General features: G+C 41.3%; 1 protein-coding gene across 2 annotated transcripts in view; it reads left to right on the forward strand.

Moving 5' to 3' along the window:
• Positions 1-13,819, forward strand: part of AFG2A (AAA ATPase AFG2A) — a 339,272-nt gene extending 325,453 nt beyond the window's left edge. For both annotated transcript variants that reach the window (XM_027103655.1, XM_027103656.1), the window contains one exon: positions 12,871-13,819. In XM_027103655.1, coding sequence (XP_026959456.1) covers positions 12,871-13,047 — 177 coding nt within the window. In that variant the 3' untranslated portion in view covers positions 13,048-13,819. The remainder of the gene's footprint in view (positions 1-12,870) is intronic.
• The last annotated feature ends 220 nt before the right edge of the window (positions 13,820-14,039 follow it).

Below are 14,039 nucleotides of genomic sequence, written 5' to 3' on the forward strand. Positions count from 1 at the left end.
CGGCTGGGCTTGTGAGCCATGGCCGCTGAGCCTGCGCGTCCGGAGCCCGGTCCCCGAAAAGGGAAAAGCCAAAAAAGTGAGAGGCCCACGTAACCAAAAAAAAAAAAAAAAAAAAGACTTGGGTTCCTTCTTAAAGAAAATAAAAGTGTTCATTAAAAGATTGATATAAAAAGTTAGTAATTCAGAGGTTAACCCAAAACTTAGCATAATCTTCCTTGGGAACATTTGTATATGTGGGGCGAGGGGTTAAATTCCACAAATATTACTAAAATGAGCAATTGGCAGAAAGATGGTTTAAGATATTTTGTTCAGCATGTAAAATCTCGTTTTATTACAGAATTCTTTTGTTAAAGGCACAGCTATGCTGGGTTGCTGCCAGAGTGATGGGATCTTAACAGCCTAGTTAATTTTAAAAGATTTACAAATGCTGGGCTTCGAACTAATGATAGTAAAATGTACTTCACACTTTAATATAGTGCTTAAACTCATGCTACATCTTGTGAACTTAATATTGCATCTGCAGATGAGGGGGGTTATGGGTGTGTGAATGTAGATATTTTATTTCAAAGAGAACAGAGTTGGTGGGGGAGAGCAGGACAGACCTGTAGAATAACTCAGAATTTCTCCTGACTCTCACATTCTTCACTGTAATTATAAAGTATGTACAGAAGATATTTGAACACACTGTATCAAAGATGGTATGGGTTTATTTCCAGTTAGATGCCAGCACAATAAAACGGAGGTGCTTGTTACCAAGGTGTAGCCTATCTTAAGTTTCGTGATTAGATCTCCAAATGAAAAAGTACAGCCCTTAAGAGGAAATTCTTGGCACTTGCTCCTCTTTACAACATTATAGGGTGCTTTTATGTGTATATTTTATCATTCATAATAGAGAATACATTGACTGAGATTGCAAAATAGTTTCCATTGTATCGTAATCCCCTTGTGTCCAGTTGACTCACCTCCATGAAAAAAAATTCTGTTCAGTTAGAAATATCTACTGGTCTCTTTCCAATGATAAGTTTTTTGATGGTTAGAAATTTGACGGTTAGTTCAAAATGATGAGGTGAAATGTATGGGTACAGTCATGAGATTTACTAAATAGACCTACTCAAATTTACTAAATGTTACATCTTTAGATTTTAAAAACTATAGATGAATAATCTGTGCTTTAAAAATTCACCATTAGCTCCTTAAATATACCAACTGTTGCATTTCTCATAACAAACCAGTCCCACCAAGTGACAATCTAATACATCTTTTAAATTAAAAAAATATTGAATGTGATTTCTTCATTATCAACAAGTAGTGTCATCTGTTCTCCTTTTTCCACAACCCTTTCCATATCTGTGGATTGCTTTTATGGCCTTTCTCACAGTTTTTAGTTTATTCTTTACAAATGGAGACTTTCTGGCTCTTTTCATTGCTGAACTTGTCACAAACCTTGTTCTCTCATTAGAATTCTTGTAAAGGAGTTTAGGTAACAGTAGTTGAGAAAGAATGTTTACGTTTCATAGGCCATTAAGTAATGGACTTAATGATCAGAAGAAAAAAAACATGAATGTTTTGGTTAAAGCCTTCATAAACTGAATCATCTTTATTCTTCATCTGCATCTGGATTAAGAGTAACGGTAATGAAAAAATGATTAGCCAATGTGGCTTTTACAAGTATTTGTAATTTCTTTTTAAGTTATATTACATATATAATTTTTTAATTGTTAAAAGGCAAGCACTGTATCTTACTACTGGCTTTTAAATCAGTAAAATCAGAGCTCTTTTTTTTTTTTCCTTTTTAATGGACATTCAAGAAATAGTTCAAAGTGCATCTCATTCCTTATAAGACAACAGGCCAGATAGTTTTTCAGATAAGAAAACAACTTCCTCAGTTTCTAAATACCCTAGTGTGTAATGTTATTACCAAATATCAAAACCTACATATATTTAAATTTTAAAATTCACTTAATGGGCAATCTAAAATTACACATAGTTAATACGTGCCACTTGTAAATGCTGATTTTAACTTGGGAACTTGGGTTTTGTATTCCTTAACTAATATGCTTAAATTTGCAGTCTTAGTGTCTTATTATCCTACCTTTTTTTTTTCAATAAATGAAATAGGATATAGATCTTTAGTTCCTCTTCATGTCAATAAAGACCTAAATAAGCACTTAGTTATACCTAGAGGCAGTTGTTGAATTGTTCCAGGGTACAAGAGGAAGGTCTAAGAAAGTAAAAACTACTTGTCTTTACTGTGATCAACTCTACTTCGTAACTTCTGTACTCCCCAGCTGTAGTAGTTCCAGCCCAGTTGCATTCTGGCCTAAGTCATCTGGAAAGGGGAAGATAGATATTACAATGAAGGAGTCATAGGAGTTAAGAGGGTTTGAAGTGTAGTTACTATAGAGCAGTAGTTCTTAACCCTTTTGGGGTTATGGTTCTTTCTTAGAATATGATGAAAGCTTTGAACCGTCTCTCTACATATAAAAGTTTTCATAGGTTTCAGAATATTCTTAGACCCATCTAGCTATCCAGGGACCCTAGGTTAAAAATCTTTCTTATATAGCCAATAAACACACAAAACTGGTGAAGTAATACTTGAAATAGCATTCAGTTCATGTAACAAATAAGACAGTGTTGCTTTATTATTATTTGAGTTTAAAACAAAATAATATAATGTGAGCTTCTAAACAAATGGCTAATAAGCAACATAAGGATTATCTGTCAGAGGAAACAGAGACCACCTTAAAAATGTAAAAGAGAAGATATGTGAATATATACTCTTAGGTATTTTAGAGTATCTTATTTGATGGTGATATCACTTAATATAAATCCATTTTTTTATTTATATGCTATTGGGAAAGAAGAGCTTTCCTTTCTTTCGGGACAATACTACTGTCAATGAGAATGACATCTGTAAAATAAGTGTAAGGTAAATAATCCTGTTGTCTTCTCACTCCCTGGCATGAGCTAATGGTATACTTAGCGTTTGCTCACTGGGACCTGTCTTCAGATGCCCCTTAGCTAGCTAAGTATTGTCAAGTCATTTTTTTCTATTTAACACAGGTAACCATTAGCACCATACCATACTCTTTAAAATGACTTTAAGAATGGCAGGCAAGGCTGCTGATTAAGCAGGACCAGCCTGCAGCTGCTCGGAGAATGGGAAAGGAGAAACGAGTTCATTATATATATTATATGGGTGTGGGGGGTGAAGGCGATCAAAAGGTGAAACTTCCACTTATAAAATGAGTGAGTCCTGGGGATGCGTAGCGCACAGCATGGTAACTATAGTTAATAACACTGTGTTGTGAACTTGAAAGTTGCAGAGAGAGTAGATCTTAAAATTTCTTATCACAAGAAAAAGAAATAACTGATTGTGGTGATCATTTCACATCATATACATATAGTGAACCATTATGTTGTACTCCTGAAACTAATGTAGTTCTATGTCAATTATATCTCGAAAAAAAAAAGGCGTAAAAGGTACTAACTCCCAAATACTCCATCCTGTGGTCAGAGTCCAGAATCCCAAGCTAGACAAGATCCAGGAAAGGCTACCCAGAGCATCCTCAAAGCTCTGGAGTTTCAAAGGAGGCATTTTTCTGTGTGTGTTGGTGGGGCATGATGTGGGAGTTTGCAGTGAAGACGGTTGGCAGGTGATGAAACACGGGGTATATTAAAACTGGCTTAACACCCCTGCTTACACCTTCCCCCAGCCACTGCTTCCCAAGCTCCCACAACACTGGCAGGGAGGATCCAACCCTCCAGATTTCGAGAGGAGTCCTAGAGCTAGCTGAACTTTGCTTGGTCCCCTCTCCCTAGAATATCCCCTGTTGTGCCCTTCTCTCCTCTTTGCGGGGGGCCTAGCTCTCCCATTCCTAAGTGCTTTTTACCCAAAGTTTGGTGCCTCTTGCAAGAGCTTCAGTAGCCTTCTGGGCGTAACTTGGTCATCAGCACGCCCCCCAAGGGCTCACAAATACACACCTAGGATGACCCATTGTGCCCCAGACATTATTGCTTTTTTGGTCTACAGTAGGCAGTTATCTTGGCTGCAGTTGTCACAGCAAGAGCTGCATGTGTACGTGTGTTTGTGTGTATTTAAAATTAAAAAATGTAGAAACTATATCTCTGTTCAGAGATGAGCTCAGCAGTAGACCTTTTTGTAGACTCCCGAAGGTCAAGGGGCTTGGTACGTTTGGGGAGTACAGCAGGGCCAAGGCTGGCGAGCCTACATGGGACTTGTAATCTAGTGAGGAGGCAGACATTTACCACTAATAACTCTCTACCTGACAATTGTGATATGACAGAACAGTAGTACAGGCTGCCACCAGACCATAAGGCAAGGGATCCTAAAGCATCCAGGCGTGGGGAGGTAGTGAAGTTGCCTCTGGGAGCGCCTCTCAGTGGAAACAGTCACACTGAACCTTGAAGGGCAAGTACGTTAAACCAGTACTTTGCACAATCTTGTCGCGTGAAGGTGGGACTTTGTTTTCTTCACTGCTCTGTTCCCCAGGGCCTGGAGCCTTGTAGGTGGTCAGTAAAGATTTGTCGAGTAAACGAATGAATGGAGGCCTCCCAACATCTGTTTGCCTTTCTCACCCCGCTCCTTCCCTACCACGAGGTTCTTGTTCTCTCTATACCCATACCAGTTGGCGTGTTCTTCAAAACTAAAAATACTCCTTTTTATCTTGTTATGGGTTCAATTAATGTTAGAAACTTTTAAAGTTCCCACAGCTGCAGTTGGTTGTAGAAACAATAAGAATAAAAACCCCAGCTTTTTCCCTCTGTGGGGTGATCAATTCTTTTGTAAATTTTAAAAAAACAAAAACTGTTATGGGTTTCTCCATGCAAGTAATAATGACTGGATGTACATATACTGCAGCTATATATTTTAGAGACCTCATAATAACTTACATCAGCAGAATTAAGCAACCCAGGGGTTTTTCCCCCTTCTCTAACATCACTAGGCTTCTAGAAATTCTTTCCTTTTGACTCTGTACTCTGTATGGCACTCTAGATTGTATGAGCTTAACATAATCCCAGACGGATTCGTATCATAAAGCTTATTTTGCAGACAATCCAAGAGCAGTAGTTCGGTGATTCCTTAAATCTGAAACTTGCCCTCCAAAATTCTCACTTCTAGCCTCCCACGCTCGCTGAGGTGGTATTTTAAAGAGCTCTGAATAAACGCCGCTTGCTTCCCTCCAGTTCGCTTCCCCGGCTGGCGCTGTGCTCTGCTCTGCTCTGCGTTCTCGGCAGTTCGGGGCACCCCTGGCCGCGTTTGCGCCTGTGGCAGTCTGACTCCATCTGCTGCTCTATGGCCAGGAAACTGCTGCGGTCTCCTCAGTCACATCTTTCAGGCCCGGCCACTCAGCCAGCTTTCACCGCGTCTCAGTGGGGCCGGGGAGAATGGGTCCTCGGCGTCCGCGTGAGCACATAATCTCCCAGGTAGCCTCCTCCTTGAAGCACCTCCAGTGCAGGCTATTCGCAAACAGCAGGACTCCGCTCTCTGCTGGGTTCCTAATCCCTCAGACACGTAGGGGAAGTTGGTCGCGGGGCTGTGAAAGTGAAAAGGAAAGCGAGGGGCGGGGGGCTGAGCGCGCACCACGTCCCCCGCCCCTCGCCACAGTCAGCGCCAGCTGCAGCCCAATTAGGCGCAGCAGGGCACAGGTGTTCCAGACAGAAGATGCTTTTAGCAAAACCACTTTCCTGAAAATACCTAAGACTTTTTAGAGCACCGCAGCGCATTCCTTTTGGTGGATTCTTTAAAGCTGTTTAGTACACTTGAAATACAAGGAAGCTGAAAAGCACATTTAGGCCTCCCTGGGAGGCGAGCTTTCTTCGCGCCGAACATCAGGAGCGGCGGAGAGAGGGGAGCCCTGCCTCTGTGGATCCGGCGTGTAGTTGCCCAAGAAGGGGCCTGGGGGCGTCTCTCTTCTCCGGCTCCGTCTCCCCGTGTAGCCTACTCTGTACTGTGCAGTTCACCTACTCACGCATGTTCATATCCTTGTACCCATAAATTCCTGTCCCTAGGATGCAGTTGTAGGTTTCCTATGAACTATTTAAAAAGCAGCCCTGACATGTGCTGATTACAGTAGGTAAGTGAACTCAGCTCTCCGGACCCACTTTTTTTTATCATCTGAGGTCTCCCTGTAAATAAGCCTCCTCTTCTGGCACATTTAAAATCACTGACTTCTTTTTCTCTACAGATCTGAGTACACTCTGTGCCTGCAGGATGGGGTGATGGGAGCCAAACAGAACTTCAGTTGGTTGTTTAAGCCGCCTTCAGAAGTTTGTTACCCTTCCGTTTTTCTGGAGGATACAGATAAGCTCTGAGAGGTAGTTAGGAGCTTAGTAGTGGCGGTTGCGTTAGAATCTCAGCATCCCTGTTGGAAGCGAGCAGCTCCTAGGCCTACTTGGGGCAGCAGCCCTTCTTCCCAGGCTTACATGCCCTCAAGGGTGGTGTTCCTGTTGTCACTGTCGTGATCTGTTTACAGTCAATAGAAAAGAAGTGCAGGTTACTACCCGGGCCTCATCTGGAATGGAAATGACTGTGCTTGAAGTTTTATTGGGTTCCTCATCTCAGTGCACCCGGAGAACTTGTAGTGCTGCTGTGAAACTGAAAAGAACAAGGGAAGGGTCACAGCACAGGAGGAATGAATACCCAAAATAGTGCCCGACATTTTCAGGTTTTCCTTCCTGTTGATTAGTTTTTGGTAAACAGTTTTTGCCTTGACTGTCATTCTTAATCACGTCGTTTTAAAAAATTGCCGCTGCCTGTTTAGAAACCATGTTGGTTTTAATTTTCGCAATGAGCCTGTTTCTGTTTCACAAAGCTGAGCCACCTGTTTAAACTCTTCTTGTTTCATGGATTGAGGCAAAGAACCGTAGGCTGTGTATAAGAGGTTTCGGGTTTTTTTTCCACAGTGAAGTAAGACATTGTTCTTATTCTTCGTGGCATTCAGAATTCTGCACAATTGCCTCTTTTGCCCTTTTGCATTTAAAAGTGAGGTAATTAGATTTCCCAAGGTTCAATGGTCAAGAGCCTTCTCACCCTGGGAAGTTGCCTCTCCACACCCCTCACAAGGGGAGTTGTCTCACGTAATCCAGTTATTGCTGTATTGTTGTTCTAAAGGCACTGCTTTTCCAGAGGACAAGCATAGCATGAAAATTCATACTCGTATGTCCCGTTGCTTATATTGCCGAGTTACGTTTTTTCCAGCAATTGAAAACAATTACTGTTTTCCTCAGTGACTTTGTTTTGAGGATTTCTAAACATTTTCATAAAAGTTTTTTCCTTTCTTACCTTTTAGGAGCTCATCTCAAATATGCCTAAATCTTTCACATAGAGATTTCTGGCTTATTTTGTTATTTTTCAGATATCTGATAGATCTATTATTACTGCTGAACGAATGGAAAGAGGATTTGTGACGTTGGCACCAAAAACTGGGTGTCACGGCCACTGAAACACAGCCTGTCTTAGTCGCTCTGACAGTGAGACCTTAGGCCCACTCTGCTAGTCTTTTGTCTTGTTTACTCATTTCCCCAAACAGATAACATTTTCACCTTTCAGCAAAGCACGTATCTATTCTTTAAAACAACACAGAGTACACGCTCTGTGTATTCTGTAAATACACGCTGGCTTTACAGAGCCAGCCAAAACATTTTGCTTTTACAGCCTAATGGCAAAAACAACCTGACTGGTAATTGGCTAAAAATTCATTTAAATGATCTAGTCTGCAGCCTTTGGAGGAAGAGGACAGACAAGATGGTGAAGGGATTAGGGGAAAGCTTCCAAAATCCTTTTTGCCAAAGATGTTAAGGCACCTAAGTGCCAAGAGTTTTCTTTCTAAACGGGTTAAACATTCCAGACAGTCTGTGACTCAAATTTGCATGTTTGTCTACACCCCTCAGTGAGGTTCTTCTGGGGCCTCATGGGGAAAATTCATCTGAATTCCCCCATCACTGAAACAGTCCCAGACTCCGTGTGCTTTCACAAGTGATGCCAGCAGAAGGATGAGCTGTGTGGTCCCTGTATATACTGTAGATGTATATATACATGTACATACACTCGTTCAATTTTCTTACAAACTTTAGAGAGAGTAATGAGAAAGGTCCTAGTTTCAACTGAAGGTCCTTCTTCTCAGCTTCCATAGTATTCATTCCCAAATAGAGAGGTGTATTAGCAAATTTATCTGAAAAGAACTTACCTTTCCAAGCTTACTACAGAAAAGTCTTCAGTAATTAACTGATGCCAGATTACTTTCATCAAGTGAGACGATAGATAACCATTTGCACAATTTTTTAAACAAATCTTCCACTTTGGTTCTGTAAACCAATATATATTACTGCATTGTGGGTAAATTTGGGGGAATCTTTCTCAATTAAAGCACGGTTTTCTCCCCCATGACAACACGGGAAGAAATTTCCTGTCCCTGTATGACAAATTTTGATACCTAAGGAAGCATCCCTCAAACTAACAGGCATACTTGTATTCTTGCTAAAATTCCTGTTACTTCTAAGGAAAGAACTAGATTCAAAGTAGGGCCCCAGACCGAAACATTTGCTTAAAATGAACATACATCACAGTGTTAAATAATTTTTCTTACTGAGTTTATCATTCCAAAAACTTAAATGGAACTGACAAAGTCTAGGTCATATGGAACTTAAGTAAAAATATTACAAGATATTGGCCAAATGTTAGAAATATGTATATAACATGCACTTTTGGAAAATCTGTGGATAGTTAAGGAACTGTTCAATTCAATTCAACAAATGCGCGTGGACTACGTGCAGGTCCAGGGCACAAGTGTGTGCTGTGGCTGCTGCCTTTTGACTCCGTTAAACAGACTGGTCTTCCTCCAGTCTCTCTTGCTCAGCCCTTTCCCTTTTCTCTCTATGCTGGATAGGCGAGAGCAAAAGAAAAAAGGATATAAGCTAGGCAAGAACCATATCGTGCCCAGATTGAGCTGCTTGGTGTGGGTGAGCACCTCCCAGAGTGCGTGCTGAAGGTCAGCAGTAGCCCTAAAGGTAACCATTTGTAGGTGTTCTGCCAAAAACAGAGGACAGGTGGAAAGTTCTGTGGGAACCATCAGCTTAAAAAAATTAAGCAGGTCATCACTGCTAGGCCTCACAGAAACCTTTAGCATTCTGCTGTGCTTTGTGGGAGACAGAGTATATACAGTGGTACGTAAAACCTATTTGACCATGAAATACTTCTTCCTCTGAAAAGACACCGATATGTCAAGGGGAATGCTGGCATGGGCCATGAAGACAAGCAGGAAAGCTGCACTTTTCTTGGGAAGCATGGTATCTTGGAACTCACGCCAAAATAAATGACCCAGGGCAAATAGAAACCAGCCATCATGAAATGGATCTCCTAAGAATACTTGCATTTCCGGGCCTGTCTTCTTATCGAAGTTAGGAGAGAAGAACCAATAATCTGATTAATGTTTTTCCTTTTGGAATTTCTACTAAAAGGCCCTTTTATGGGAAAAAAAATAAAAACAAAGGATCTTTTAGGAGTTATGCTCTGTCAGCTGCTAGTGCGTCATCTGCTTGTGAGTTGGGTTTAGAGCATTAGAGATGACTGTCATCGACTAGCCTTTACTGTCATTATGGCCCACGTGACTTCTGAAAACTATCATTGTTATTTTTAGTGACATTTTCATGATAGAATTGCTCTTTTTTTTTTTTTTACCCCCTCCATTTGGGATACTGAGGCTAGATCCTTGTAATTCCTGGTTTCTTTCTCCCCGCCTTGCTCACTTTATTTCTTCTGCTCAGAATGCCCCTTCCTTTCCTGTGTGCATATCTAAATTCTGTCCTTCCCACTCCAGTTTACGAACCAATAATTTCTTCCTTCTTTCCATACCAAAGCACTTTCCTTTTGCCTTGCTAGTGGTACCTCTTAATGCTATGTCTTGGACATCTCTGGACCCTCCAGCTGGCCTCACCTAGTTGTTGCACAGAGTAACCAGCCATTCAGTGGACGTTGATTGATGAGTGACGGGTTAATTATGAGTAGAGTTCTATTTCCTCTCAATTACTTGTTGTATATTGCTAAGCAAATATGATAGGAAAATAAAAGTAGCAGAAAGGATTGCCTAATTGACTGGTTCTTCAGGGCATCCCTTGTAAATAAAAAGAAACAGGATAAGGTTTATTGAAGCAAGTGTTGAATTCAGGCAGCCCTCAGCCACGCTAGAACTGCAAACAGCTGGGCTCCTTCTACACAACGGAAGACAGCTTCATATGAGGTGCTTGAGTACCAGTATTCAGCTGCTCTGTTTCCCTTGTCATTGTCTCCCAGAGATTCTAAAGGTCATCTCTGTCTAATCCAAACATTTCTTAGCGCTTTAGTCAAAACTCTGTCCAAGTTTTCTATACCTCACAATTCTGTAGAAATTGTTAATTAAGGGTCAGGCCAGTATTAAATATAGTTGGCAAATTACTGTGAAATGTTAACATATACTGAAGGCCCCAAGTTACTAACATCCAGCTTTCAAATGGCAGTTACTGCTCTGACCACCACCAGTGCCCCCCCTGCCACTGCCGTAGAAGCTAAGGGCAAAGAGCAGTTTACAGCTTAGAGGAGAATCTATAGATGCAGATATGAAGGAAGGAAGGTTGATCTGCAAAGAGGAACTGCTCAGGGGAGCCGACCCCAAGGGCGGCCTTCGAGGCCTCAATGACCTCTCTTCCCACTACCTACATTTCCCTACCTTGCCATGTTAGGCTACTTGAGATTCCAGTTATTAGAGGAGTATAATCGTTTCTTCTTCTCCCAGTTTGACTACTGTGTATTGAGAGAGGAAGCCTTACTAGACTGTTGGTTCACTTTCTCAAATGCGCCAGCAATATTAGCCACCCGGCCACATGAACCAAATTCCAGGAGTTTTGAGGGGCTCCAGGCAGCCTTGCGCCTCCCCTTCCTTCCTCAGCCCAACCCAACCTCCCTCCCCCGCCACTCACCACCACCCTATTTGCCATGCTTCCATCAGGCTCCACACACACCTCTACGAGGGGGTCACGGCGTGTACAAAACCTGGGGGCACAAGTCCCACAGCAGTTAATTAGTGAAGTCATTAGTAATTGACCAGCACACATGGTAGGTGTTCAGTGAATGTTTGTAGCCGTTATGTGCTGGGTCCAGTATTCTCTGAGGGAAGTGTCAGGTATGAAGTGTGCAGGACATGGCATTGGCCCAGTGGTGGCAACCTCTCTACTCGACTTAGCCTGAGGGGGGAGCCACACAGTGGAAACCTTTCCTGTACTGTCTCAGAGAAGCAGCTAGAACTGCACCAGCAAGCAGGAAGTTCAGTCCTCTTTGGCTCTTCCAGTGATTCTTCTTCCTACTTTTCAGCCTTGCAACCATCGCTTCAGATTCTTGCACAGATGAAAGAAGTGCTGCTCAGATGGAGGGGAGGAGGGGATGGAGCTCTCCGTACTTGGTCCCTTCACCTCCTTCTGGAGGTCCCTAAGGTTCCTTTGGAACAGAATAGAACCAGTTTGCCATGGGGGCGTTTTATGTGCTTTTACTGTGCTTATTAAATATCACATCTGATTTTCAAATAGCCCTTTTTGCACCAGAATATGTGATGAAGTTGTTTCGCTAATCCTTAGAAGTTTTGTTTTTTCCTTCAACAAGTTGGTAGCCATTCTTTTTGGAAAAGCATTAACATGCATAACTACTATAGTCGACTTCAGTGCCCATTAACGAAGCCCAGAACTAACGGTTACATTGTCGTAATTTGACAAAGCCATCTAAATCTATGCATGTTTTTTTGAAAGCTCCCTAAACATGCTGCTAAATCCCCTAAAGAGCTACTAAACTGCTTTGGCAGCCATTAGCCCAGCATAAGCAGAGGAACTCTTTTCAGTAAGTGAACAAACAGAGAAAATATGCTGAATGGCCGGACAAATGTGTTTCAGCTGGCCCTTTCATTTACCGATATAAGGGTGCAGTCAATATCAATCACTGTTTTCCCTGTTGCCCTGAAAATCACAATATCTCTTTTCATCCCACAGGCTCTTTTCACCACAGTAATGTGTCTTTAGAATGACACTGGCATCAGCCCGCTTCCGCTGTCTGAAGTCCAGAGAGCTTAAAACACATTTCAGGATTCAAGACTTGAACCTTCCTCCCTTCCGTTTTCCTACCGCGCACTCTCTCCTCCCTCCCTCTAGCATCCACTCCACCCCCTCCCCAGCTTCTTTTCAATTCTCCCAGCTTTCCTCGCTGAGTAAACAGAATTCACTTCTCTGTTCTAATGCAGCTCTCCAAAGTAAACGGAGACAGCTCTATCTGATATTCCTAAGATTTAAGAACTCATTAAGGAGATGCACATAAAGAAATGCTTTTACATGTTGGTAATAGATCAAAGGTTGAAAGGAATGTGGAAATTCTGTGCTGTGACAAGGTGTGCTGATGTGCAGGTCCTCACTCTACATCAGTGCCTCCTTCCCCGGCCACCACAGACACCCCCCCCCCCCCCCCCCCCCGTCCACCCCACCACCACAGACACACTCATCCTTTGTCACCCCGTGTTAGAGGTCTGTGCCTGCACGTCTGCTCCACCTTTACAATTGTAAGCTCCTTAAGAGCAAAGGCCATAACATATATCTTTTTGCCGCTCCTGGATCTCGGTACTTAATATGTTGTTTTGAAATGAAGGTGATTACTTTTTATCCTTTTGAAAACTTAAGTGGAATGACTCCCAAAGGTAAATTTTAGGGATAGGCTTTTAGTTGTAGAAGTTACCACGGATGAATATTTGAAATGTTAACATTTCTAAAAAACAATATTGATTGTTTTCTCTCTCCTTTTTTTGTTGTTGTTTTTGTTTTTGTTTGTTTGTATTGTTTCAGATTATAGCCGTATGTAGAGAGGCAGCCCTTCTGGCTCTGGAAGAAGACATTCAAGCCAACTGCATTATGAAAAAACACTTTACTCAAGCCTTGAGCACCGTGACACCCAGACTTCCTGAATCATTGAGACGTTTCTATGAAGATTATCAAAACAAGAGTGGGCTGCATGCGCTTTGAGAAAATATACATATTCATTATGCTAAAAGTACTTTCTAGAGGAAACTTGTTTCTTTTTTAAAGAGTGTCAGAATAGCCCTTAATAAGCAAAATGTCTGAAATATGTTGACTAGATTGAGGGGGCTCAGTTCTTATAGACATTTTGAATCATGTGGCAACAATGAAAATATCCATGAAAAATCTCTGGACAAGAGTTTAAGTCAGTTTTATCCGGAAATGTGTGCTGAGTTTTAAAAGGCAAACTTTTAGCTTTTTCATTAATTTGACCTGGTTCATTCCTCCCATGAAATGCTTTCCTTACTCCAGAATCCATTTCAGTGCATTTCCAAATACCAAAACTGTGGGCATCAGTTTTATAAAAGAACATAGAAGGTGCGTGTAGATGAAAGCGCGGTGAAAATTATTTACAAACCTTTAATTTTGAAGACCAGCCCATGAAATGGCTAAAGCACCAGCTAGGCTTATGTGACCTTGTTTCCAAATACGTATTTGTTCTCATTATAATTCAGACTTAACGTTTTCGCTTTAGCCTTCTTAACCTCTACTTATGGCAATTAAAAAAAGAATTGAGAGTTATTTCACATACTGTAGTGGCCTTTGGAAGTTTAAAAAATTGGAAATATAAGCCCAGTCCAGACCTAGAAGTACTTGTGTTTTTTTTTTCTTTTTCTTGTTTTCATAAAAATGCTATAAATTAACCATATGAGGTATTCATGTTTTAACTTGTATGCATTTCCAGGTTACCAATAAACTTCTTCAGTTCAAAGAAAAACCAACTTGTACTCTTAATCATATTGTCTAACATTGCATTCTAAATATCTGTATTTATGCTCCAGATTATTTATCCTTGAGATTTCTTGACACTTTGATAATCCATAAATATCCTTGAAAAAGCTGTTGGAAATTGATTGGTTGACTTCCAGTTCAGAAGCTGGCAATGGGAAGAATGTGCACTTAAACCCAGTCACTGTAGATCTTTGAAAATTCCCAGA

The sequence above is a fragment of the Aethalodelphis obliquidens genome, unplaced genomic scaffold (genome assembly GCF_003676395.1).
Source record: "Aethalodelphis obliquidens isolate GAN/ISIS:26980383/991018 unplaced genomic scaffold, ASM367639v1 scaffold6, whole genome shotgun sequence".
Classification (NCBI taxonomy): Eukaryota; Metazoa; Chordata; class Mammalia; order Artiodactyla; family Delphinidae; genus Aethalodelphis; species Aethalodelphis obliquidens.